This window comes from Drosophila virilis, chromosome 2 (genome assembly GCF_030788295.1).
Source record: "Drosophila virilis strain 15010-1051.87 chromosome 2, Dvir_AGI_RSII-ME, whole genome shotgun sequence".
In the NCBI taxonomy this organism is placed as follows: Eukaryota; Metazoa; Arthropoda; class Insecta; order Diptera; family Drosophilidae; genus Drosophila; species Drosophila virilis.
The window spans coordinates 19,636,040-19,663,631 of NC_091544.1; the positions used below are offsets into that span (position 1 = coordinate 19,636,040).

The 27,592-nt window shown below is 45.2% G+C and overlaps 2 protein-coding genes across 7 annotated transcripts in view; both read left to right on the plus strand.

Annotated features, from left to right (window-relative positions):
- The window catches only part of tara (taranis), a 35,560-nt gene extending 11,904 nt beyond the window's left edge, over positions 1–23,656 (plus strand). The window contains exons 1-2 of one of the 2 annotated variants that reach the window (XM_015171719.3): positions 4,916–5,569; positions 20,541–23,656. In XM_015171719.3, the coding sequence (XP_015027205.1) occupies positions 5,558–5,569; positions 20,541–23,285 (2,757 nt within the window). In that variant the 5' untranslated portion in view covers positions 4,916–5,557 and the 3' untranslated portion in view covers positions 23,286–23,656. Of the gene's footprint in view, positions 1–4,915; positions 5,570–20,540 lie in introns of those variants that run through there. The other variant, XM_002053303.4, reaches the window with a different exon arrangement.
- Positions 23,657–24,698: 1,042 nt separating this feature from the next.
- The window catches only part of Cad87A (cadherin 87A), a 63,550-nt gene continuing 60,656 nt past the window's right edge, over positions 24,699–27,592 (plus strand). For 2 of the 5 annotated variants that reach the window (XM_015171720.3, XM_070207037.1), the window contains exon 1: positions 24,699–24,918. Coding sequence is in view for 1 of the 5 variants with exons in the window: in XM_070207037.1 (XP_070063138.1) it covers positions 24,876–24,918 (43 nt within the window). In the remaining 4 variants the exon portion in view is untranslated. Of the gene's footprint in view, positions 24,919–25,890; positions 26,242–27,592 lie in introns of those variants that run through there. The other 3 variants (XM_070207039.1, XM_070207038.1, XM_070207040.1) reach the window with 3 other exon arrangements.

Sequence of the window (27,592 nt, forward strand, 5' to 3'; positions counted from 1 at the left end):
ATATGTACGTTTTTCGCCGTACATTTGATTTTGCTTTGTTTTGATTTAGGTTTTTCAAGGCAATCAGGTGTAATATTTTTTCACTTTGCTCCGATGATCGCTGTATGCTTGCGGCTCGGTTCCGATTGGGCGCTTTTTATCTTTGTTTAAATGGCGATGTCTACGAGTATCTCTGTTGTTGTTGCTTTTGTTTCGCCTGCGAAAAACAACATAGCAAAGCGGAAATGAACGGGAAGGCATCTCAGGCGATCGATTCAGATTGAGATCGAGTGGTTCGCTCTCGAACAAGTGCAGCAATGTGTGGAACGTGTTCTCCATAAGTTCGATTGCCGTTCAAGTCGTTGCCAATGTTTGTTTTCCTTCTCTTTCTGATTGTTCCTGGCCAACGTGGCCACCGCAACTGCTTCCTGTTCGAATGAATACTCTTATCAGTATCAGTTTGCAGTGCTCTGTACAGCTGGTTAGGTCAGAGCTGCTTTAGCAGGTTGATGGGCTGCATTGTTAAGTTGCAATTCGGGACAGTTAAAGGGACTATTGTTATGGGAATTGCGGGAATACGTTAGATATATTTATTATTATATCCCATGACACATTATCTAATAAAGCATAAAAATCTAAAAGTCCTAACATTCTTAAGCTCTTATGGTATATTCTAGTTCACTTTATTAATATTAAATCCTAATTCTAATCGAAGTTTTTATTCATGTATTATGCATTACAAACGCAATTCCATTCTGCATAATCGTTAATAGTACAAACACGTTTTGTCTTATCAATGTTCTTATACCTAACATCTAAAATAGATTAACAAACTTTTGGCAGCAGACCTACTTTCATAATCAACAAAAAAATGACTTTTAATAACAACACTTAGATGAAATCATATGTTTCTATTTGCACACATACATACGTATGTTTATATGCTTTCGATTTGTAGATTCAATAAGTGCATTATTTGGGCATTTTTGAATATTTAACGTACGTTTTCAAACTTGATTATAGATATGCATTAATTTGGAAAGCTTTATTTAGAGTGATTAATAGTTGCAGAATATTTATTATAGGAGAACAGATACATAGATATAACAGAGTAACGGTGCTGAGAACTGTTCTATGCCTGTCCTGTATGTAGTATTTGGCATAGATTGGCGATAATTAAGATAAGAAGAAATTGATATCAGACAATGAAAACTTATTGCTTTAAATAAACATAGTTTACATAAAATGAATAAATTCTTATGAAAAGCTTTTATAAGAAGCCAGCGATATTTGTTAAATAATCCTCGATAACTTTTCTTAGTCCTCATTTGTCTGATTTCGGGCCCGAATATTTAATTAATGCAATTAAACGTAAGAAATAGTGCTTATACTAACCATACGTAATACAAGAATACTTATAAAGTTGTCATGCCCATCATTAACAATAGATAATACTAACTGGTTGCCATCTTAAAAAAAAACTGCATTTGTTACATTCTTTATAGTATAGCACTTAAAAAAAAAAAAAAAAAAACAATATCCTACCACTTTCAATGAGTTTTTAGTCGCAACAAGTCCAAGTCGTGATGTGCACAAAAAATTGTATGCAGGATGGTTCCTGGTTGGACGCTGCCTCTGCCACCTGTTTTGCAACACGATCGCGCTTTTTGTGCCAACGTTTTGTTGTTGCTTTTGTTGTTGTGGTTGAAAACCCGTCTAAATCTAAAAACGAAGCAACATGTGTGCGTTTGAGATTGCCGGCAAAGCGGCAAGCACTCAATGAGGACAGATGTGGGCACTGGGCTGTGGCGGGGGTGAGGCGCTGTTTAGATGGGGTTGCCATTGCCTCTAAGTGGGTGCAAATGCTAGCAAAGCAAAAATATTTGCACGACGCAACCTCTCACACACACGCACGCACACACACGCACACACACACACCAAGAGCCGTCGGGCGTACACGCGTGTGGGCGGTTGCGCAACGCAGCTGCTGCCGCCAACGGCAACAGCAGCAGCATCAGCAGCAGCAGCTACGCCGACGCCGCTTACATTGAACTCGGAAGTAAACGCAATAGAGAATAATACGCGAGTATAAACCAAACCAGTTAGCAACATGCAACATCATAACATATTCAAATCGCCAGCGCCGACAGCGGCTGCGGCTGCGGCAACGCTCAGCATCTAGCGACGCGACGCCAACGACAATGTTAGAGCGCCGGCGACGCCGCTTTTACTCTCACGTGAAAAGTTTGCAGCTCAACGACGCCGTCACGAATTAAACTAAACAACCACCCGACATGGCAAAAAAAAAAAAAAAAGAAAAAATACTAAAAAATCGCAAGGAGCAAAGCTGAGTGCCCGACAGGCAGATACCTTGTAATACAGCAAAGCGCACTAGTTTCCTATTGTTTATTGCTTCTAGTTCTACTGGAAAATGCAGTTTAGTTACATATTTTTATTGCTAATGTTATCATAAATATAATACCTAATAGAAGGGTAAAGGGCTTATCAGATTTCTGGATGACATGATTACAAAAACCCTAACTTCTGTAAAGTTCAAAGGATATGAAATAATTGAACAATTTTTATCTTAGTCCATTAACTACATTTCGATATATAGAGCTAGGATGACGTAGTCAAATGCATATTTATACAGTTTAAACTTTCAATCCTCGACTTCAATTCTTATTGGAAATATGTAAAACCGCAGGCTGAACATACACTTGCCGCTTGTGGCACGGGGTACTTAAGCAGAAAAACTGAAAAACCCCGTTCGCTTTTTGGCCTGCCAAAAGTAATGACATCATGTGAGCCAACACGGACGACAGCGGCGCACGCATCGATGCCGCAGATACAACAGCAATAAAAACAAGAGCGCAATACAAATGCCGAGAAATTGGTTCAGGTTCAGGCGGCACCCCGTTTAGAGTCCGCGTAGTCAGTCGTCGTTTGTCCACAGCCTGCAGAAGAAGTCAAAGTCGATTGCGATGTGGCGATGGCGATGGCGATGTTAAAGGCAGACTGGGAGTCGGACGCTGGCGTCGCAGCTAGCGCCTTGCGCTGACCTTCAATCAAAATTCGGCAAGCGAATTAGAATTGGCGCGCGATTGGCTTTCCGATTGGGCAAATGCAATTTTTTTGGGGCCAAAAGATAAACTGGCCAAAAGCAAAAAAAGAATAACAGCTAACATAGAGCTCATGCAGCAGCCGCAGCAGCAGCGGCTGTAGCAAAGCGAACGGCAAAAATGTTTCAAGGCGAAATTCGCACAGCGACAGCGTCGTTGCTGCTTCTGCGTCACGGCAACAATAACAACAACATTCGCCTGCCAGCCAGTCGAACAGTCAGTACGTCGCATAAAATAGCACAGAGCGCACACGAAGCGGGCGACGAGCTAAAAACAACAACCAAAATGTACCTGGCACGGCTACAACTACAACCACATACAACTACAACAACGACGTTGACGACGACGTGCCCAAATGCCCAAGCACTCGCAGATACAGATACAGAGACAAATGCAGCGAACAGAGAGCTACAGCTACAGCGTCGAAATAAACAAAAATGTTGAACAAAGCAGCGACGGCAACGGAGACGGCCTCAGCCGAAACATCAGCCGCCCAACAGCCGCAGTTCGAGTTCAGTTTTAGTTTTCGCTGCGACGGCAACGGCAACAGCGGCGGCAGTTTTCATTTTTGCTTTTGCTTCCACTTTGCGTTGCCTTCGCACATACCACAACGAAACTCACTCACACGCACACACACACACATGCATGCGTCAGTCTCTCCTCTGTGTGTGCGCTGTGGAAATGTACCTTTATATAAACGACGACCCAGCACAACACTACACGAAATCCCAACTGACAAGACTGCCAACACACACACACAAAATACAAGCTTATATATACATATATACACACACACACACTCAAATATATATATATATATATATAATATTTTATATATTGTTGAGTGCGCTTGTGTGTGTAGACAGTTACTCAGCGCTGTGTCAGAGTTGCCATATTGTTGCGAATTGCCATAACATGGGAATCGAAAAAGCAAAGACAATAGGAGCGAATATTTTCCACTTATTTGTAGCTAAATTATATTTAAAAATCTAAATAATGAAAAAATTCAGGAATTAAATGAACTTATTTTAATACCCAGATATTTAAAATATGAAAGTCCTAAATAGGCTTCTTTATTTTTTAAATACTTATATATGTATATAACATTTTTAAAAAGGACAAAAATTATTTTCTTTTCGTTTACCCAATTTGCCTTATTGATAATATATTGATAAGAGTAATAGCTATTATTAACTTACTAAATGCTTAAATTCATTTACATTTTGGTAGAGCTTAGACAAGTTCCTGTAAACATTCGGATATTAAAAATACTCTCTGAAATTATTCTAAATTGCCGTGTCAGCTAAAAAATTATACCGCATCGAATGCATTTCAGTTGCTTTCCTAGCTAGTTATACAACCTTTCAAATATTGCCTCTCAAACGGCGCATACTATCTGGCAACGCTGGCAGCATTTAAATAACAGCCGCTGCTGATGCCACTGCCACTCCTACGGCCGGCAGCCGGGGCCGTTTGCACAACGTTCGCAGCGATATTGCTTTGGCTTTGGATTTGCTGCTGCTGTTGCTGGTTCGCTTTATTTCACTGAAATTTTCATGCTGGCAGTGCCGTCGATTTCGCATGAAGCTGGCAATGCCAGCAGCTAAAGTGTTGCTGCCGCTACCCTCCCCGTTCTCCGACAGCCGACAAACTCGTTCAATTTCAATGCTTTTTACATAAGTGCGCGTTGCTCGCTTGCCTTGGTGCGAGCAGAGCAACCGTCGTGCTCTCTCATTCGTGCGCTCGGCTGTTCGTGCTGTTGTGTGAGTGTACCCTGTACAGGGGTGCATTTACTAAAAGTATCTGTAGCCAGAGCTTGTGTGTGTGTGCGTGCGTCGTTGCTGGCTTTGCTGCCTGCTGCCTGCTTCTTGAGCGCTGGCCAGTTTATTTGTGATTTTAGCATGGCAGACTGAGGTACACGTCGCTCTCGCAATCGTGTCGAACGCAAACCGATACGAAAAAAATTCGACGTAAATTTCTGGTCCCGTACTTGCAGCAGCGCGCGTAATTCAAAGTTATCACAACAAGCTAAACAAAAAAAAATATTTAATTCAAATAACATTTCACTTGCAATTGTGCAATTTAAAGTGTGTGCAAACCAGTTGATACAACGATTGAAAATAACTTTAATTTAAAAGTGAACCGCAGAGAACACAATAAGAAATTGTACTAAACAGTGCCCCAAAATGTCATCTGTTCATTGTGATGTGGTGGGCCAAGCGGCTGGCTCCAGGCATCTGCTTCTGGCTGCCCTGTGAGTTACTGCTAAGGATATTGTATTATCTAGTGACTGCGAATTCAAGAATAAACTGGCAATAGCAACAACAACACGAACAAGTGCCAGGTGTTAGTTGTTGCAACTGAATTACTGTTATATTCATTTAACGGCCTTTGGCTATTTTGGTAAATTGGATAAACGCAGTAAACGCGCATCTCTCGAAACGGCTCAGCCGAAAATGTGCACAGAGGTGAGTGTCCATAGATCATAGATCATGCCACAATCTGCTGGCTTGCCTAAATATATGTATATACATAGATAGTTGTCTAAATAAACCAAAACTCATTCGTAACATTTTGGCTAACAGGCATTTGAAATGCACCGCCAATTGGACCAGCAATTTGGCGGGCTTCATAAATCACGGGGCTGTAGCTGAAAACTACCTGCACCCAAATGCAGTTCCTTGCACTGTGTTGAGTGCTGTGGCGAGCTGAGGGTATCTTAGTGTACAATAGATTACGGCAAATATAGAGTTCGTTTTTAATATTATATCATACACATATGTATATGTAGATGCAACTGTGCAAGCTAGCCATACAAGTTATATAATAAGAACACATCCTTATATAATGATAATTTATAGATGAACCATACACCGAAGTTTGTGCACTATCATATATTTCGATAAAAGATCTTGCAATACTAATTAGCTAGTTAAGCCTAAAACACAATATTTAACATGTTTTCAGTTGTCCAAATATTTTACCATGCCTCTATAGCTACCTCCGACAAACCTACCAATTATTTTTAAAGCCAAAACCCAACGATAAATAACAACTAGAATTAACTTTTTGACATATGCTCAGATTGAAATATCGACTCTTCAAACACCTTGTGCGGTGTTAAGCTGCATAGTTAATCTTTCTATTACATTCAAGCTAGCAATTAGTTTTAACCGTCTTCCAAGTCATTTTGTCGGCTTATCAGTGCAACATGAACTTGTCTCAAGTTCAGACTGTGCACAGCAGTTGTTGTTGATAACAGATTGTATTCCCGGGTTGCCCGACTAAACAAACCACAGCTGACGCTTCCATTCATAAGCATATTTTTTGGTGAATCATTCAAGTGCTCCCCCTTCCTTCTATTTGGGAAGCTTTCATATTTTGTGTATGTTGCTGGCTGTGTGTCGCGTTGTTGCACCTTTTACTTAGAAATGCGCGTAAATGCTGACTGAAGCTTCAACATGTGGTTTCGGTACGGAATTCGCTTCGCTGCCTACACTTATTGGCATTGCCCGTGCCCGAGAGCCCGTGCCTCTGACTCTGACTCTGGCCGCGCCAGTGGATGGTGTTCGTGCGTGGGTGGGTGGTTGGTTGGTCGGTTAGTTTGTTGGTAAGCTTTAGGTCTATGTCTCTATGAGTATCTATGTTTGTGCCATTGTGTGGATGTGCTGACGGGGCACATACTACATATGTATACACACATGGGCTTCTGTGCAACTTGGCCTTTGTTGCATGGTAGACACGGACACATGCACTTCTACAGCGCTTATCACAGCAAGCTCACACAACAACAACAGTTACGCCTTCATCGTGTAAACAATGCAAAAGTTGCACGTGCTGCCGCTACCATCATGCAGCGCCATCTATTGGCACACATTTGCCTCAGCGCAATATGCTAAATACTTGCTGCCGCTGCCGCCGGCTAAGCTGGCGTCGACAGCAACGCTAGCGTCGAAGTCGGCGTCTTTATTGTCTAATGCAACAATTGCTTCGAACGCTGACGTCGCAGCCGCGTCGCAGCCGCGTCGCAGACAGCTGACTTTGGGGCCGTTTAATTAATTACATACGTACTCGGCGCGACTCGGCAAACAACACTTGAAAACAACACATTTTGCACCCGCTCGCCCAACACACCAAAATAAAGTAAACAGTAAATAAATAAATGAGGGAGAATAATAAGAAAAGCAGCAACAAACTTTTGGTGGACGTCGTCTCTCAGTCAAAGTCTCAGTCAACGTCGCTGCCCATTTAGTTTTCTCTTTCGTTAGCCGCTAAAGTCGCGTATTGTAAAACGTCAGCGTCGCTGTCAGCGTCAGCGTCGAAGCCGCCATCAGATTTCTATAAATTTCTTAGCTCCTCTGCGACTGCAACAACAGCAGCAAACATTTGTGCATCTCGTACATAAGTTGGTCATTGCTGTTCTTCAGATACATTTGTATCTAAGAACAGTATCTTGTACATTAAGATACTTTTGCATCTAAGCTCACATTCTGCTTGCATCTACAGCTTTTTGGGATACTATGAAAGTTAAGAGTTCATATAGACCGTGATTCTCACATATGTATATATATTAAATATACAAAAATTAAAAATAAAATAGTTTACTTAAATTAGCCCCTCGGTTAATTGTATTTAACTATTATTTTAGTTTATTGAAACATGATAAGATGTGTTTATAAATTATTAAAGTATTTGCAATTCGCTTGTTTCGGCAGCTTAGATTAAGTTTTATTTAGTCTGTGTCTAGGCAAATTCGATAGTTTCTGTTGCTTGAATCTCAAAGATTGTCTGACAGAATTATATACTTACGGATATTACATGTATTGAATATTATTACCAGATATTTCCCTACCATTCTTACTGCATGTGTATTTCATTTTATTTGTAGCGTTTTTTAAAGGGCATTTCAGCTTCGGCACACACAGGCATAAATTCCGCAAAAATGTGTTATCATTATTTTCCTTGTGCTTCTTTTTAATTGTTCTTTATAGCTGTCGTGGGGAGTGTGTGTGCTTGTGTGTTGTTATTGTTTTTTAGGGTGGTGCAAATTCCGGCACGAGACTTAATTCACTTAATTGAGCAGGCAGCAACGGCAACGGCAACGCCGACGGCGGCGACGACTGTGACAGCGACTGCGACTGCGGCGCTGGGAGCATCGACGTTGACGTCGCTGCTGTTGCGGCACAAATAGTTCGAAATTGGCGCCGGCCCGGAACGGCCCCAGACCCGGACCCGGCTCCGGAATTGGCTTCGTCTCTGGCTTTGGCTCATACTTGGTCGTGCCCCTGGTTCTTGTTGTTGTTGTTGTTATTGGACATTTGATTTCACTTTCAGATACATTAATACAAGTGCATGCGCACGCCTTTTGAGTTATTGGTAGCAGAGGCACAGCACAGGAAGTAAGACCGAGCAAGGGGCAGTGGCAGAGGGGGCTCAGTGGGGCGCGGGCCGGCAGCCTCCTGTGCCATTTTCTTTGCTCTTCGATTTTATGAATGAAAACGCGAAGGCGAAACGCGACTTGGTCGGTCGGATGGCTGTGGCTTACTTGCTTTGGTTGCATTGCTTTATTTGCATGCATGTGGCGAGCAGGGAGGCAGGCAGGACACACACACACACTCAAACACACACACATGCATACAGATGCTTGTACATGTCTGCTGCCATAAAAATGCCTTTGGGGGCCCGGCCTGCGACGCGTCGACGTCGTCGTCGTCATCGTCATCGTCATTGTCCTCTCCGTGCATGTGTCTTGCCAGTGTGTGTGCGTGTGTGTGTGTGGATTCCATTAATGGCATTATTATCCTTTGCGACCCATTTGGTCTGGCTGCTGGCTTTTTAATTTTGCCCGCTTCTTATACTTGTTGCTTGGCGGTCAAGTGCAGCCACTGAAAGCGAAAACCTCTTTCAATGATAAAGTTTAAATAATGATAAAGGGCAAACTGCCGTTTAAGGGTTGCGCACCCACAGCCCTTTGAGTCTCGTTCCCAATACTCCTTTTGTGCTCAATTGGAGCGCGCCAAACGTAAAAGTCTTCCTCTTGCATAGCCTTGACGCAAAAATGTAAACAAAATGCCGCATGGCCATTTGGGAAACTGACGCACACACACAAAGATACACACAGGTAGCCGCCAGTAGGTGAGCGCCAAGACGATTTTACTTAGATGAGGGGCGGGGGTAACTTGTCGCGCATGAGTAATCGACTAAAGTCACGACTTTGAACGGAAAACACAGCGTCGTTTGGTATTGGAAGCGTTGCTGGACTAAGGTCCAAGATTAAAGTGTTTTATGTGAAGAGTTCCAAAATAATTGGATCTATATTTACCAACATAGGTCTAGACTCATTTTATATAGCATGACAACGCAGATACATGATTTTTATAATACAATTTTTTCAAAATGACTAATCAATTTCTATTACGACACTGAAAAGCTATCGATTGTACATTAATTATACATAATTAGCATGGACTGATAAGGCTATCAACGTTGACATAGCTCTAGAGAGTTCAAACACCTTTTGAGGTATTTATATTTACTTTAATCTGCGGCAACCCAAAGATATACCAAAGTTGTAATTCGCATTTTCTTACAAACGAATGCAAACTCATTTTAAGTGGAAAAAGTTATTCTCACAGCTTGTCAGTCATGCCCCAGTTGCAATTTGCTCTATCACACGTATAAAGTTGTGTGAACTTGACGCGACGACAGGCAGCATGAGGACTGCTGGATTTGATAGTGAATTGAAGACCAGTAGTTCTACTAGACTTTTTAATTCCTACTAAGTAATGATTGGGCCTTAAGAACTACTAAAAAATAAACTTGAACTGTTCTTATGCAGCTTTAGCAACAATTTGTTATTACCCTAACAGCCTATTGTGAACTGCCTAATATGATATTGAGTTGAAGAAAAGGTTTTGCCATAGCTTCATGTGACATTCTTCTAAATATTGAGTATTTCATTCAATGGTATTAACCCCACATTAACTGTCTAGCTTGACATAACGACAGAATTGGATTAAAGTTGAAAACTACTTGATATAATATTGAAATCAAAATAAATAGCTTGTTAATTCTTATCCAAAATAATATAATTGATCTGCCTTGTTGCATTTCCATCAAGTTCTTTTGGCGTCCTTGCCTATTGCCCAAGTCTTGACTCGACAAATTTGTCAAGCCATTCAAAAAACCAGCTGACAAATTGACAATCGCAAGACATTGACCATCGCTGCTGACCGATTGACTGGCGGCTGCTTAACAGATTTACAAACTCGAAACGTGCCACATGCTTATATGGTGGATTTACTACGCGATGCGTCCGAGACAGCGGCAGCCGAGAGCCGTTGCTGCCACACAGTCATGTTGTATGTTTTGCGGCTAATGTATGCCCAAAGCGCGCACCAGCAACGACAGCAGCTGCAGCTGCAACAACAACAACAGCAACAACAACAACAACAAACAGCTGTAGCTGCTGCCCGTAGTTGCAGGCAGTGTGTTGCACAAATCTTATCAATGAATGCGCATCACTTGCACTTGTTTGCACTGGCTAACTAATACGTGAGGGGGGATTCACCGGCTACGTAAATGGTGCGGCATTGCTGATGACGGCAACGATGACGTGACGAGCAGTGCACTCACACAGATACAACAGCAGCAGCTATTGCATATACAGCTATAGATACAGATACATTTATGGCTCTGCCTACAGATGCACGCACACAATTAACATTATTAAATCGCTTGCCGCAAATTTGCGGTTGCGTCACCTACTTAGCACTCGGCCACTCTGCCACTTGGACGCTGTGTGCAGTGCGCCAAAGGATAAACCAACGACTGGACAAGCACAACAACAAGAGCAACAACAATGAAGGGAACCGCTGCGCTGCGAAAATTTCCATTAAGCTAAATTAAAGTTATCGTGCGGCGGCAGCGCAGTAAAACCAAGACTAACAGTCTTGCCTCGTGTCCACCCACTCGTGCCGTGGTCCCCTCCTGTAGCTGTCCAAGCTCTTCCATTTTCATTTCTCATGCGTTGCGCCGCCCGCCTCCATCCGCCTGCGCCACGCTTGACAATCAACGAGAACGAGCGAGAGACGCTTTGCCCACGTACAACGTGCAATTCGAAAAGTGGTTTTCATGGCATCATGGCCCAAAACCACCACCACCACCAATCCAGCCCAATCACCCACCCAGAGCCGGAGCCAGAGCCAGAGCCAGAGCAAGAGCCGGAGCCGGAGCCAGTGCCAGAGCCGAAGACCGAGCCGTAGACCGTGCCATCCTGGCTGGCTGGTGGTAGGCTTTATTATGTCAGCCCAACGAGAGGGCGAGAGCGCATTTCACCCAATTTCATTATATTTGCCAACGTTTTTAGCTTTTATACGCCATGGCATATTTCACCACACACACTCGCAAAGAATCCACCAGCACCATCACCAGCACCACCATCACCGAACCACCCCCAGTCCAGCGTTTCGGCAAAGGCTCGTGTACAACTAGTTGGAGGATGGTGCAGGGTTCGGGTTTGGGGTTCGGGCATAAAAGCCGGTTCGACTCGCTCGCTCGATTCTAGTGCGCAGGGTCGTCACACACACGTACGCACACTCAAATGTGGGGGTGGGTTGGGTGGCATCGTATATTGGTGTAGGTGGTTTTTGGCTGCCAGTGCTGCCAACCCATTATATTATAAGGAATATAATATTATAATAATGTCAGGCATAAAGTACGAGAGCGAGAGATGCAGAGTACAGGAATGAGACGGGGGATTCGTGGCAAACCCGTGGGCGTCTAACACACACACACACATACACACACACACACACACACACAAACACATAGTATAAATGTGTATGTATGTGGTGTATGTGCGAAATAAGGTTATTTTATAAACAATTCGGAGTGTTGGGGGTTGTCTTTCTCTATCTATCTCGCCCCTTCGCACTCGCACTTGCGTGTGTGTGTGCGTGTGGGCGGCTTTTGGTGTACCGGGAGTCAACGTCGTCATAGTCATGGCTGGGCGCGCTCCTAGTGGGCGGTTATGGTTAAAACGACAGCAACGGCTACACTCAGCATTGTTGTTGTTGTTGCTGCGCTTTACTTTATTGAATGTAGACTCGAACGGGAGGCAGCTCGGTTCTCGGTCTGTGCTGTCGCATAGTACCGTTAAAGCAATGGGTACCGTCACGTTGACGATGATATGGCGCTTTAAGAAGCAAAAGGACTGAAAGCTTTGAACCTTTTGACGCTGAGGATCAAAGCGGAATTATCTGGTGTGAGAGTAGGTGTTAACGTTGGAACTTTTGAACCAGGTAGAATAATTCAAATATATGCTACGCATATGTGATCAAAATAGTAGTATTTAATAAAACACTTTCTAAGAATAATTATATTGTACTGCTGTACGGTCTGCGACTTATGTATGTACTTATATTTAGTTTTAAAATAAAAAGATCGCTACACTACTTTTATATAATTCAAACAATGTCTGTTCCCGGAATATGATAAAAGGAATATGACAAGATCGCATTCATTCAACAAACAAATCTACTGTGCGAATCGCATTTAGTTAGATTCGCTCATTCAAAAAGACGTCAATTTACGCGCGCTGCTCCTCAATAATAATCCACCACAAGAGGCAACCTTTGGCAAATCAGCAAACTTGCGAGGCCAGCGTACATAAGTATATATGTACATACATACATACATACTACATGATTACGAATGCCAATGCGAGTACTCGAGCTCACCACGATGCGAGCGAGGAGCAGAACATTCACAGCAAAGCACCCTCCAATAAAATTCTGACCAACCGTTTTTGCCATTCTAAGCGAAATGCACTAGAAAACGCTGTTTGCTGTTACTGCTGTCTCTTCTTCTTCTTCTTCTTCTTGTGCTTTAAAGTGTTTTCGAAACCCAAAAGCAGCAACAACAGCAACAACGACAATTTGAAACAAAAATCGGAACGCAACACTGGCAAGTCAGTCGCACAGGCAGTCGCCCCGTTGCTGTTGCTGTTGCTGTTGCTGTTGTCGTTGTCGTTGTCGTTGCCGCCATCATTTATTTTTCGTCGACGTCGTTGTTGTTGCCTCTTTTTCTGCTACGTACTACAAAATTAAACTCGAGTCTCGGAACGAACGTTCGTTCGCTCGTTTGAACGGGCAACGTTGCGATATTACGTCCCTCGCTATCAACAGCAACAGCAGCAGTATATATACACACACATATATGTATATACTCGCATACAGCGTTGTGTTGTTGTTCCATCATCATTATTTACCAGCAGCAGCGTCGCTGTCGCTGCTTTGTTGTTTTTACCCTCACTCACTCACACAGATACGCACGCATACACGCTCACTCTTCTTCTGCAGTTCGTCCCGCACTCCGCTACGACCCACACTTTATTTTTAACTGTGCGACTGTACTCGCTCGTTCGCTCTCGCTGTATAGCTGCGCGTGTATGTGTGCTTGTGTGTATTTTTATATGGCATTCTCTCATTCCACACTGACGCCGAGTCAGCATTGCACGGCCCGGCTGCGATGTGGAAATTGTGTGTAGAGCGACGTGAACGTTGTTGTTGCTGCCGTTGTTGGCTGACTGGCCGGGCCTGGCTGTATATTTTTGTGTGTGTAGCATACACGCATACATATATACAGACATTTTTTCAATAGTATTTGTTGTTGCTGTATTTTTGTGTTTACCAAGCGGGCCGCTGTGCGGCGCGGCGCGGCTTGGTGAACGTACGCCTTGATAGCTTTGGCTGTTGCTGTTTCCACTGTTGCTGTTGTAGTTGTTCTTGTTGCTGTTGTTGTTGTTTGTGGCTCTGGCACGGCCGCGTTTCATAGTCGCTGTGCAATTTGCGCAGTGTACGAAAATGACGATGACGATTGTTAACGGCAATTGTCGTTTTTTTTTTGTGTGCTGTGCTGTTTTTTTCGGCCAGCCCTGGTTCGCAACGATTAGCGCACTTGCCGCTACGCGATGTTGATTCGCCTTTGTCTTATCAGCTGCTCGTGATAAGCGACAGCAACAACAGCAGCCGTTACCTTTTCACGCTCACAGAAATTTGCATGCTGATGTATTGATATGACGATCATTGGGCTCAGCTGCCTAGCTAATATCAGTCAGTCATTCAGTCGGCTAGTGAAACTTGTTGGCGAGTCCTCAGGGCTAGGGCCCAGCTAGTTTTGGCAAATCAGCAGAGAAGTGACGTAAGGTTGATGTTGTTGTTCTTCTTGATAGCTGGGGCTGTCAGATAAGAAATTGTCGATGGGGAAGGATAGTACTTGAAGGTTATCGCTTGAAGCTATATAATGGGGATATACAAATGTTAGATGCATGTGAATTTTAGAAAAATTATGTATCGAAAAAGAAAACTGAAATATAAATGAATATGTATGTATGGAGGAACTTTGGTATAAGTAGAAACTTGGCTGATTTAATCCAAACTTCCAATTATATATATGTACATACCCTACTACTATCTACTACTAAATCCTTGACATCCTAACAATTGAGCTCCAGCCCGTTTTCTACGTAAATACATAATTCTCTATTTTCCCCTATACTTAATCAATTTCTTATTAGCTTTATATACAGGTTGATTTCAAATTGATTCTGTATCCCGCTCCCTTTCTCCAACTGATACATCGATCGTTATTCCCAACTCTCAGAAAAAGTGTCAGTTAGTTGCTTGCTTGATCGATCGCTCGAACGGGGCGCGCAGGTAGAGCCCGGTTGGGTACGAGAGTGCCTGAACCCCGAGCTCACAGCGTGCCTAATGCATCGCATCCTTTGTGAGGATTAGTGCTCGACCTTAGGTAGATGGGACCGTTGCAGGGCTTAGGCTCTCGGTCGCAGGATTTTCGAGTGCTCAGCTCATTTTTCAAGAAATGCTCGTATGTCCTTGCCACGAATTCGGTCAAACAGCTGATTCCGATTTCAATTTCCGGCGCGCGTTTGTTTTGTTTATGCATATGCAAAAAAAAAAGCGCAACGTTGTCGGTTCATTGACCAAAAGCCTTGACTGCGTGGCACTTTGGCCACAGCTGACAGCCAAACATATGCTGGCATGTATGTACATGCACGGACATGATGGCAGGGTAACCCGTAGTCCGTAACCCGTCCTACGCCCCGTCCATCAGCTGAGCCTTGCAAATTTTCAATGTCACCAATTGTGCGCCGCCAACTTCTCTGCCGCTGTCGCTGCTTATAAATCTTCGACACGACACAGCAGAAAATACAACAAGAAAAAGTTCAACTCGCACACAGGCACACACACACACACACACACACACACATACGCGACAAATACATACACATACCGAAAAACCAAAACCACCAAAGCGGCCGCATTGAAAATTGCTCTAAATTCGCCAAAAACAGCTGATTTCGCTTTTGTGCGGCGCTTCCTGCAGCGCCAATCGACAACGACAGCGTCGACAGCGACTCCGCCATCGAGCATCCACATCGGACTCGCTCAGTCGTGTGGCGCACTTCGTGCGGCAACATGAAATGGCCGTCGCAAATATGCGCATATAACAAACTACCCAATGCCCGCAACCGTGCCACCCGCCTACCCAGCATATTAACCTTGCAACAGCTCCTCCTCATCATCCTCGACAACATCAACATCATCATCATCATCATCATCATCATCATTAGCATCAAGACTGCGACGGGTACGACGGCTACGGCGACTGTTTTCGTATTTAGGCTAGTTTCATATGGAAACTACAAAACAAAAACAAAAGCAAATGCGGAAAAAAACAAACCCTTTGCTTTCCCACAACGTCATGTGCCGCTATAAGCAAATAACTGCGTACCCAATTCCCCCACGCCCGCCCCCCTGTCCACACGCTGGCTTTCTTATTGTTTGTTGTGGGTGTACAGCCAAGTTTTCACCCAGAGCCGATGCCAACAACCAGCATGGGAAACATCGGCAGCAACAACAGCAACAACAACAACGATCAGCAATCGCCGCATATATCAGCGCCGTCATCTTGAGCGCTACGCCCTCGCCCAGAGACCGGAGACCGGAGCCCAACCACCATGCAGCAAGCATGGAGACCATCTCTGCGACTCGGCGTCTGCGAGACCCGTCTTCAATTCAATTCATTTTTATTATGATGAGCAGCCGCCATTCGCTATTCGCCATCGCCAGTCCCAAGTTGAACTCCGGTCTCGGTCTCGAAAACTCGGAGCTGGTTTTTATTATGTTGCTCCAATGTGGCTGTGGCTGTTGCTGTTGCTGTTGCTTCTTTTACTTTTTTCCACTTCTTCTTTCTCTTCTTCTTGTGCGCTCTTTCTTTATGTTTATAAAGTTTCTGCTTCCTCTTTGTGCTTTGTATATTTAAATTGCTTTCGAGATCGGCGGCTTAGAGCCCAACAACGAAGCCGCCTCTGAGCTCAGAGCTGGCCCGCCGTTTGGCTTTGTCGAAAGCTGAAACTTGGGTTTTTTTCAGACGCTGTTTTTGTCGTTGCGTTTCGTTTCGTATTTGCTGCTATCGCACGTTGTTTCAGCTGAAGAATTCAAAGTGGCCACAAAACACAGCGCCGGAGACACAGAGTTTCAGCCAGGCCCAGACCCCTGAACGTTCATTCGAGCCAGCGACCGACTTTAATGCTGAAGTCGACTTTTGAGCGAGGCCGGCACAGTGGAGCAAAATAGAATACATTTTGATTTGCTTAAAGTTGGCTCTAGCCCTAGAGACCTCTAGCCCTGTCTTTTTCTATATCACTATTCAATTATTGTTATGTCTTAATTCAGTCTGGCAACTACATATTAAGATTTAATTTGAATTGTTAACTGCTTTTGTTCTAGCTAGTAACATCTAATTGGGCTTGACTTAACTTTTTGAAAAGTGATTCGAGTGAGTGAAAAGAAAGTATTTAACTTAAATCTAAAAAATAACTTATTTTTCGTCTGATTTTTTGATTCAAGTGCATGTTCTCTAATAATGCATTTATGTTTCAACTCTAGCTAGACCCTAACATCTATTTGGGAATTCGCTTGAGTTAAAACCTTGTATAGACTTTTAGTTTCTAAATAGATTTTTCTATCGAACTATTAGCTAACATAAATTGCACACTTTTTGTCTGCTTGCGGACCACTGTGCAGCGCAGCGGACGTCGCGTCGTTTTAACTGTTGGCCTGGCTCTGCGACTCTGGGGCTCTTGGCTTGGCTTTGGCTTTCGGGCAAACAGTTCGTGTTGTTGCTGCTGCCGTTATTGTTGTCGTTGTTGTTGTTGTTGTTGTTTTTGACGATGACTGGCTCTCAGCTTGGTTGGACGGTCGGTCGTTCGGTCGGTTGTCGTTCATTTGGTTCGTTTGGTTGGCTCATAACCTGAAACTTGAATATTGTGGAATTTGAAGGTAGCGACGGACAGCGACAACGATGATGTTGCTGTTGTTGCTGTTACTGCTGCTTCTGCTGTTGTTGTTGTTTGTGTTGTCGTTGTTGCTGCAGCAGCAGTAGTAACAACTGCAGCGCTGCGTGCGAGCTTTCGAGTCAGCCTCAGCCGTCAGTTTGGAGCCAGTTGCCGTCGTCGTCGTCGTCGCCGCCGCCGCCGCCGCCGCCGCCGCCGCCGCCGCCGCCGCCGCCGCCGTCGCTATCGTCGCCAGCTGAAACGAGTTGCTGGCGAAGCGTAAAAAAAGCAACGAACGCTTGACGGGGCTGCCTGACTGCCGGACGGACTGGCTTTTGTGAGTGCCCCGTTGTTGTTGCTTTTGCTGCGGCTGCTTGGCACTGGCTGACGGGCTGACGGGCTGCCGGGCTGCCGGGCTGACTGACTGGCTGGCTGGCTGGCTGACTGATACTGGTGTGGCAATAAAACTCAACTGCCAGCAGTCGCAGTTGCAATCTCAGTGAACGCAGCTCAAATCATGTTGCTGCTCTCCTAGCAGCTCAGAAGATGACTTTCGGCTGTTGTTTGTTGGCCAGCGTTTGTTGTTATTGTTGTTTTGTGTGGCTTATAATGATAGCAACAATTTTGAACTCAGAGCAAAGCGGCAACAACAATTTCTCCGCACGCTGTTGTAACAACTTTTTTGAAGGCAAATTAGCGTAGAAAGTTATTTTCTGTTGTTTTTTGGGGTTTTTGATTTTGAATTTGATTTCCGTTTGCAAGCTTTGCAGCTGAGCTTTTAATGTGTGAAGCTTTTGAAAACCCCACAGCTCAGCCCTCACATGCACACGGCGTATGCGCAATGCGCTTTTTAAAAGCATTCCACATACGCCGTGTGGCCAGCAGCAGTCACAAACAATGTGAGCCGTGAGCAACGGGCGGTGAATTCAAGCGATGAAGATAAGCACAGCCATGACTCACAGATACGAGCACACGCATGCACACACACATACATACACAGCTAACAAAGAACGAACAACGAACAGCGAACAACACAGCGATGACAAAGATTATGAGGAACTGCGATCAGCTCGGCAATTTGGAGTTCGCCTTAAGATGCGCCACAGTTGACGCAAGATGTTCGACGCAGTTAGTCACAAGCGTCGAGTCTGGAGTCTAGACCGCCAGCCCCTATGCCGTAAAGTGGACAAAATACAGCTGCAGACAACGAGGGATGAAAAATGCGATGATGATGCGATGACGCTGAGAACCAGCCAAATGCCAAGACCGAGCGAATGTGCCGAACCGGGCGGGCAGCAGGCAGCAGGCAGAAGGCAGGCAAACAAGCAGACGGCGGGCAACCGGGGCTGGAAAAAAGGGCAAGGAAAATGTGAAACACATGCGACTGCGACTGCCACGACGACGCCGACCTCGATGACGATAACAAAAAAAAAGAAAAAAACAAAAAAGAACTGCAAACGAAAATGAAACGAAACGAAAACTCACCCCGATGCGTTCTGCTGCTGCCCGACCCATGGCTCAAGCTGTCTCTGGTTCTGGTTCTGGCTCTGGCTCTGGCCCTGGCTCATATTCCCCCTCTGAATGCAGAAATATGCGAGCATATGGCAACCCTTATAAGCATGACAAGGGCCCGTCCGTAGCACGAAGCGTTCACACATCTGTGATGTTCGCTACTTCATGTGCAGCGGGGCTGACAGAGTTGTTGCCTTGGGTATTGTAACGGGGATTGTATTAATAAATCTAGAGGGTGGCAACACTGCCCGATTAGAGCTGGGCATTGTGATCAGTATTGCAATGTGAGGAATCTACTATCAATATTAGATAGGAATCTATTTTTAAGTAGAGATCAGCTCAGGTAAAACTTTAACCAGTATAACTATTAGGCGAAAATATAAACTGGTCCAAATATATATTGGATATTGAGCTATGCATGTCAGTATCTTTATTCCTCACACAATAAATACCCCATATGAAAAGTTCCCATATAATTTTTCAAATGCTGTCTGAATGTTTTCATTGATCCTAAAATCTCTGTTTTGAAATTTTACGTAAATACGAAATGAATTGATTTGGAACGTTTGGCAGTCGCTGTAGCATTGTTGTTCATTGTTGATTTCCATGCCATATATTCCAAAATCAAGAAAACGCGGCCCCCAAAAATAGTTTTGAGAAACTCACGCAAAAGGCGGAAGTGATGAACGCTCAGCGAAGACGACGCAGCCAAAAGGCGAAGACATTGAAGCCAGCAGCCCCAGTGGCAGTCGCTGGCAGTCCCACGCTCGTGCTGCCTCTGACCCTGCAGCGTTCCCCTTGCTCCTGTCTCTGCTGTTACGGCTGCTGCCGCCGCTTTCCCGTGTTTTATTTTAAGAAGATTTTGAGCAGCAATGCTGATGAGCAATGCCAGCCAGTTCGAGGCGAGGGTGGCTGCCTGCCTGCCTGCCTGACTGACTGCGCTGTTCTCTCCATTTTCATTATGCTGCAGCGAGGGGTTGGATGGGTGGTGCTGCTGCTGCTGCTGCTCCTGGCGGTGGTGATGGTGGTGTTGTTGGCAGCGATGAGCTCGGCTGGGTTTGTTGGCTCTGTATGGGGTGTGGGTTGTTCTTGTGTGTCGTTCGTCTGCCGCCTGCCTTCCATTTTCTTGATAAGTTTTTGTGCCCTTTCTCGTTGTCCTGAGCCCGGCACGTAGACAGGCGCCTGACATTGGTTGGGCGGCTTGGGTGGCTTACTCATTGGCTTTTGCTCCTTTGTGCATTGCTTCACAATTTATGAGACAACATTCAGATGCTTGTTATACGCTGTGCTCTGCTTGTAATTGGGTATATTGAACTGTAGATAAGGCAATAATATGTATATGGAATATTCGATTGAATAAAAGCTCTATTCTCATTACTATACTATAAGTGAGTTATATTAGTAGGGAGCTTTAAAAAGCTGCATTGCAGCAGATAACTTGAATCTTTTAAGGCTCTAGTATGTGTGGGTACAGGGTATTTCTTAGTCAAACGTTAACATCTATCACCAGTTAACCCTTTTTGGCGGCAAACTTTAATCGAGAGTTTCACTTTTCGTTCTGCTTACAGGTTAATTCAGCAATGGGTCTTCAAGCAACAGCCGCTACCAAGCGGAAGCATGAGCTGACCTTTGACAGCAAGGATGCCAACACCACCTACACGGGCAACTGTGCGCCGCCGCCGGTAAAGGCCAACAAATGGGCTATCAACAACAACAACTACCTGGAATCGCTGGAGGAACAACAACAGCCACAGCAGCAGCAAAAAACGAGCTCGGAACAGCTAACCGAATCCAACAACAACAACGTGGAGCCCGTGAAGCCAGCGCATAGTATTATTAGCAACGGTGACGAAGTTACTAACAGCAGCACCAGCAGCATCAAGAGCCCCGCGGAGGTGCCGCTGCCGCCCACGGCGAGCGCTGCGATACCCGAGGACAGCATTGCCAAGTTGGAGGTGGTGGCCGCAGTGCCCTGCGAGCCCTGGTCAACAGCTGCGTCGCCCGTGGCGGCGGCCAGCAGCGAGCCCGTAGATTGCATCTCAAAGCTGCAGGCGGTGGCCGTGCCCAGTGATCCCTGGGGCAGCATTGCCACGCGCTCCACGCTCGCCACCACGCTGCTGAGTGCGGACGAGCTGGATGACGATGACGATGACTTTGAGGATGACTACGAGGAGGAGGAGAGCATTATACCCACCTACTGTCCCATGCGCTATCATCCCTTTGCCCAGCAACAACAACAGCAGCAGCAGCAGCAACAGCAGCAGCAACAACAACAGCAACACCAGCAGCAGCAGCAGCACCAGCAACAGGCTGCAGCTGCTGCGGCCGCGGCAGCGCAGCAACAGCGCAGCTATCCTCCCGGCTATGGAAGCCGACCCGCCTACTACTCGGAGCCGTTTCCACAGCAGAATTGTTCACGCACCGGCAGCCCGCAGCACATGGCGCCGCGAGGCTTTGCACCGCCCCAATGGACCACAACAGGCGCAGCGACTGGCGCCGGCACGGCTGGAGCGGCGGGTGGCGCAGCGGCCACGCCCAGCGGTGCCCAGCAGCAGCAGCAGCAGCAATTCTATGAGAACGGTGGCGGAGTCATCTATGCACAGCCAGCTCCACAGCAGACCATACGCTGTGCCGAGAATGGCAAATCCTATCTGGACCTGGGTTGCAGCAGTGCGGCAACAACTACACCAGCCAGCACCCTGCCCAATAGCAATGGCAACACCCCGCCAGCACCCTCTTCCTTTGTGGCCGGCGGATTGCCGCTGCCGATGCCGCTGCCCCTGCCGCTGCACGGGCTGCCGCTGAAGCGCTGCTGCGACGGACGCGGCGGCTGGTGCAGCGCCAACCGCAGCTGCTACAAGGACACGCGCCTGAAGATACGCAACCTGTCCATGTTCAAGCTGTCGCGCTTCCGACAGGTGTCGGAGCAGTCGCTCTACCGCTCGGTGCTCATCTGCAATACACTGAAGCGCATCGATCGCGAGATCGAGACGGAGGCCAAGGAGTTGCACCAGGCGGCGCAGCAGCATCATCAGCAGGCAGCTGCCGCGGCAGCTGCGGCCGCCGCTCAAGCGGCACAGTATCATCCAGCCTATCAACAGCAGCAGCAGCAGCAGCAGCAACAACAACAGCAGCAGCAGCAGCAGCAGCAGCAGCAGCAATCCCCTCCAGCGCCTTTGCATCATGCGCAGCAGGATTATGCGCCTGTGCTGAATTGCGCCCGGCTGGCCAACATGGATCATTATCAGCAGCTGGCACAGGCCCCCAGTTTCCAGCCCCAAGCGCCGCTCGGCTATCACGAGCGTCTGGAGGCGCCGCCGCCACCATACAGAACCGCAGCTGCGGCTGCACCTAGCGGATTCCAAGCACAGCCCACACATGTCGCTGCCGCCTCGGCGACCAGCAATTGTGATACGTCCTGCAGCACCACGCTGCATCCCTATGATCACTACCCCTTCCGGGAGTCGCAATCGGGACGTGCCACGCCCTTCCCCACTTGTCAGACGACGACAACGACGCCAGCGGCGGCAGCAGCGGCAGCAGCTAATCCGCCTGTAGCTGCCAATGCGGTCAGCAGCGCGAGCGTAATCTCCGTCAGCATCAGCTCCAGCACCAGCAGCACAACCGCTGCGGGCCCCGCAGCACCTGTCCAGGCGGCGAGCTGTAGCAGCTCGAACTCCACCAGCACCAGCAGCAGCAACAATGTCAGCTCCGCCTCGAGCGCGGTCAGTGCCTGCGATTCGAGTGACTCGGGCTATGCGGACGACGATTCGACTCGCTCCATCAACTGGAGCTCGGTGCTCAGCCTCAGCTCACAGTCGGCGCTGGATCCGCTCAACAACAACGATCTGTTCAACATACTGCCTGCCGCCGCCACGCCCACAGCGGTGCCCGTGTGCATAGCGAGCAGCAGTCCCAGCTCTGGCTCCACCCTGGCCTTTAGCGGCAGCTTCACCACGGTGCAGGCGAGCGCCAGTCAAAGCAGCAGCAGCAGCAACAACAACAACAACAACAACTCGTCCTCCACAACGGCCACCTTTACCACATTGTCCACCATATCGTCGGCGACGCACTCTCTGACCTCTTCCTACGTGAGCAGCATCAGCTCCAATGTGTCAGCGGGCGCCAATACGTGGGAGTATGGTTTTCTGGACATGGAGTTCGGGCTGGGCTCGGAGTTCACCGAGCTGGTGCCCAGCTGCAAGCTTAGCTCCGACGAGCTCTTTAAAAGTGGCCTCAGCGGACCCGTCGCCAGCTCCAGGCTGCACGACAACGAGCTGGAACAGCCCGCACACATCATGGTCGGCAGTTAGTATCAGTTGTAGGCGTTCGATTGTCGCGGAGACGGTGGCAGCTGTGGCAGCCGCCGGGCGTAGCGTGCGGGTCACGCCCGTCCGGGTGGCGCCACAGCCCAATTCCAAGCAGTATTCAATATGTAATTGTTGTAGCAAAGAATTAATTGAATCAAACACTGTAAACATAATTTCGAATTATGCTCAGGTTGTGAATGTGCATATTATCCCCCCCCCCCCCCCCCTCTCCAATCCCATCACAATCCTCCTACTGAACAGCAGACCCTCAACACAAAAACCCTTTAAACAAGCAAAGCCAGGGGCGCCACACGATAATTGCAATTGTATTGAAAATAAAAACTAAGAGAAGAAAATGGTATGACAAATGAAAACTATTAGCAAATTTTTTAAGTGTAAATATTGTAAAATTTCAAATGTCTAATGTAATGAAGAACAACTTCTAGAACCTAAGCTTAAGAGCAAAAAACAGAATTATTATATAGTATATATATGATAAATGTATCTATATTAGCGCGTATGACATGTAACTTTAGCTTTGTTAGTTGCAATTGTTGCAGTTTTTCGATTACAGCAAAACGTTTCACAAACACAAACAGAAAGAAGTTGGACAAAGATCAATTATTGCAGAAAAACACACACAACAAATATTTGGTAGACAACAACAACAAGCAAAATCGAAAAACGTTTACTATATTGTAGCCATAAGTATTATTATTTATATACAAAGGAAAACAAAACAAATGGATACGTGAGAGAACATCTTAAAACAAAGTTTTACAAAAAAACAAAAAATTGAAAACAAATTTGAGAAAAAAAAAATACAAGCAAATATAAAGAATTTGTTAAAAAAAAATTACAAATGGCATATTTTATGGTTTCGGTCCGGGCTTTTAGCGGTGTTCCAATCGCTGCATTGAGAATGATGGACAGACAATTTGAAGTTATATATTCATATTTCTCAAGGAGTGTATGTTGCTGTCACAACTAAAAGCGTTGGTTGATAATGTTCATTTCGCCCTTAGCGCCATCTACGACGAACATAGCTTTGGTTCACGTCTCTGCTTATTTGTGTGTGATAACTTTGCGCCACCTATCTACTTTATTTGGGTTGATGTCAAAACTAAATTTGGGATAACTGGAAATTTTGACCGTTCTCAAGCGCCATCTATTTGACGAGTATTCCGAATAGTTAACCAAGTTTAATAATTGCATTAATATATGATGGTGGTGAAATTGGTTAAACGAAATTTGTTGCCAGTTCTGGTCTGAACATAATGTTAATTAACATAATCAAAATCAGCTGTTTTATAATGTTAAACTCAAAGTGTAATGTTCAGAAAACGAGTTGGCATTCTTCAAAACTTTTCGGCTGCGTTGGCAGCTTGGTCACCTGTTGAACACCTGTTATTAGTTTGTCTTCTTCTTTGGTCGCGTGCGGTTGTGTCGCGGCCGTCGATTTAAATTGCGTCGGCGGTAATGTTTATAATATCAGTTCATCAAGCAGAGCTCGCGTGTGTGTGTTTGTGTTGATGTTCCTCTGCGCGTTGTTTATGTGTGTTTCGAAATGCCGCCAAGTGCAATTTGCAGCTAATGAATATTAAGAACAAAATGCTAAAATCGTGTTACAAAAAAGGTAAAGTGCCAGCGCAAAAAAAAAAAATAAAAAATTAAATAGAAAAAGAAGTTAGCAAGTGGAAGAATTCTACCGCGACAGCAGCAGCAGCAGCATCGCAGCAGACGCTGGTGTAGGCTGTAAAATTAGTTGTCTGTCTGGTTTTTGTTTGTGCATGAGGTTGCGTACCCGTTTGCCTGTGTTGAGTGTATGTGTGAGTTGGTGTGTGTGTGTGTTTGTGCATGTGGTGTAGTGTGAAGCAACAATTTAATTGTGAACTAAAACAGTTCAATTACACGCAAATACAAATATGTGATTTAATTAAAATTGCATTTGCGCTTGGGGCAATATCTAAATATTTCAGTTTCCAATGTAATTTGAATCAAATAAACAAATACATATGTAGATACGTACACAATTACACACACATACACTCATATACATATATTGTCGATCGCCGCACAAGCAACAATTACATCAAACACGCAGCATGTGGACTAAAGGGGAGTGCTTAGATGTGGGGGCAGTCAAAGAAGCATAATGGCGTAATCGTAATCTTTTTGCCCTCTTTTTAATTATTCAATTAAAAGCGCAAATTGCAGGCAAATTCAATTTAGCCGCTAGTTGCTGATGTGCGGCTGCCGACGGCGTCGATGTTGACATTGAGGTAGCAGAGGCCAACGCGTCGCTGCCCGTTGCCTGCTGCCCGCTGCCCGTTACTTGCTGCTTGCTGTAATACGTGCGTCGCGTGTCTTTTTGGTTGTTGTTTTGAGCTTCGACGCGAAATGTCATTTAACAAATATTTTTTATTTACGTATGTATTTACATACATATATATTTTATGCTATTAATTTAACAAAAAAAAAAAAATGCATTTTAAAACCGGTTCTTGAACGTGCATAAATGCGAAATTAATATATAAATGATTTAATTGTTGAAATATTTGTGGTGTGCGTGTGACTGTGCTTGTGCATGTGTGCGTTTGCCCTTCAGTCAAAGTAACGGCAGTTTATTGCAGCGAAAGAAACAGCTAAACGAATATAGGGAGAGGCGCAGAGACAGCAAACGACTGCCGTCAGCTTTTTGCCCAGCCAAAAACAACAACAACAATCGACGCCGGCATTGGCCCAGCAGCTACAGCAACAGCAACATCAACAAAGCAAACAGAAAGAAAACAACAAAAAAGCAAGAGCACCGCGGCGGCCACATTCCAAGCGACAGTGTGCGGCCCCCAAAGCTCAGGTCAGCCGCCCAGCGGGCTCTCTTGCTCTCTTGCTCGCACAGCAGCTGCAGCAGCAACGGCATCGGCATTGGCATCAGCATCAGCGTCAGCCTCCGTAGTGGGTAAGTCAACTACATCAAAGTCAATTTTCTGGTGCTGGTGCCACGTCTTTTTCTTTTGAGTTATTTGCACCACCCACCACAGCACCCTCCTTCAGTTTGCCCTCTTTTGAGTTATTGTTTCTCTTGTGCTGTTACGCCTGCCGTCGGCCCATGTAACGAGATTTTTGCGTAGAAATTACATATTGTTTCATTTTCACATCTTTCCCATTTATTTCTTTTTTTTTAATACCCTGTACGAATTTAATATGTGTAAAAAGGATACGATGTTTGTGTGGAAAGTATGTGATTTCCCATCCAGCGCGTCGATCCGACTGAATAAAATAGCCAAAGCTTCTCATAGAGTATACACCTTTAAAATTGTTCTCCTTACAAATACAGAAATAATCTTTTAAAAAGATATAGTCCTTTGTTCGGGATACACAACAAAACTTATTCCTTAACATTTTACAAAATTAACACCTTAAACACAAAACTTATACAAGAATAATTGTTTCACACTGTTGGGCTAAGAACAGGGTATCTCTCGGTTGGACACTTTCGACACAGCCATTCTTGCTTTTTTCGTTTTCTTGTTAAATGGGTCGTCTTCTCCTACTTCCCTCAATAGCAGTGGTTGCTCCTATCCCACAACAGGGTGTCGCCAGCTGATGATCAAAGCAAACGCAAAAAGAAAAAAAAATATCCCAGCCAACTGAGTTAATTATGTTAATTAAGAATCGGTATTGGCCCTAATGTAATGTACATCCAGTACTTAGAGTATGCAGAGAAGTGGGCTTTGGGGTTATGGGAATTAGGGAAACGTGAATGGATATCAAATTTGTAGGTTGCCAAGACAATTCGCACACGTGGTGCAAGCGGAATACGAAGATGGCAATTGGTAATTGCCTATTTTGTAGGACGGTTTGTAGAGTTAATCATTAGACACATACTAAACATATACTAAATTGATTGTGGAGAAAGTAATGATAACTTTGGCCCGATGAAGGCTTGATACCCTTAAAAACATTTACCAAGGGTATTTGCGAAAATGTGAGCTCGAAAACAAACTGTCGACTGACGACTGTTCCAATAGTACTACATAATATAGTAGTGCGATATTAAAAATATTTGATTCATATGTAACCAGCCTAGTTTCACTAATAAATGCCGGCCGGTTAAGACTTATGTACTGCCTGTAACGGAAAGATGGACATATGCAAAGTTTCAAGATGTCAATTTTACAGCTGAAAGACTAGTTCACATAGAAACGGACAGATGTACAGACGGATATGCCGACGGACGGACAGCTATGTCTGGCCAAATCAACTGTAGATAGCTGTAGAAAGAGTATATGGGAGGACGTCTCCTTCCC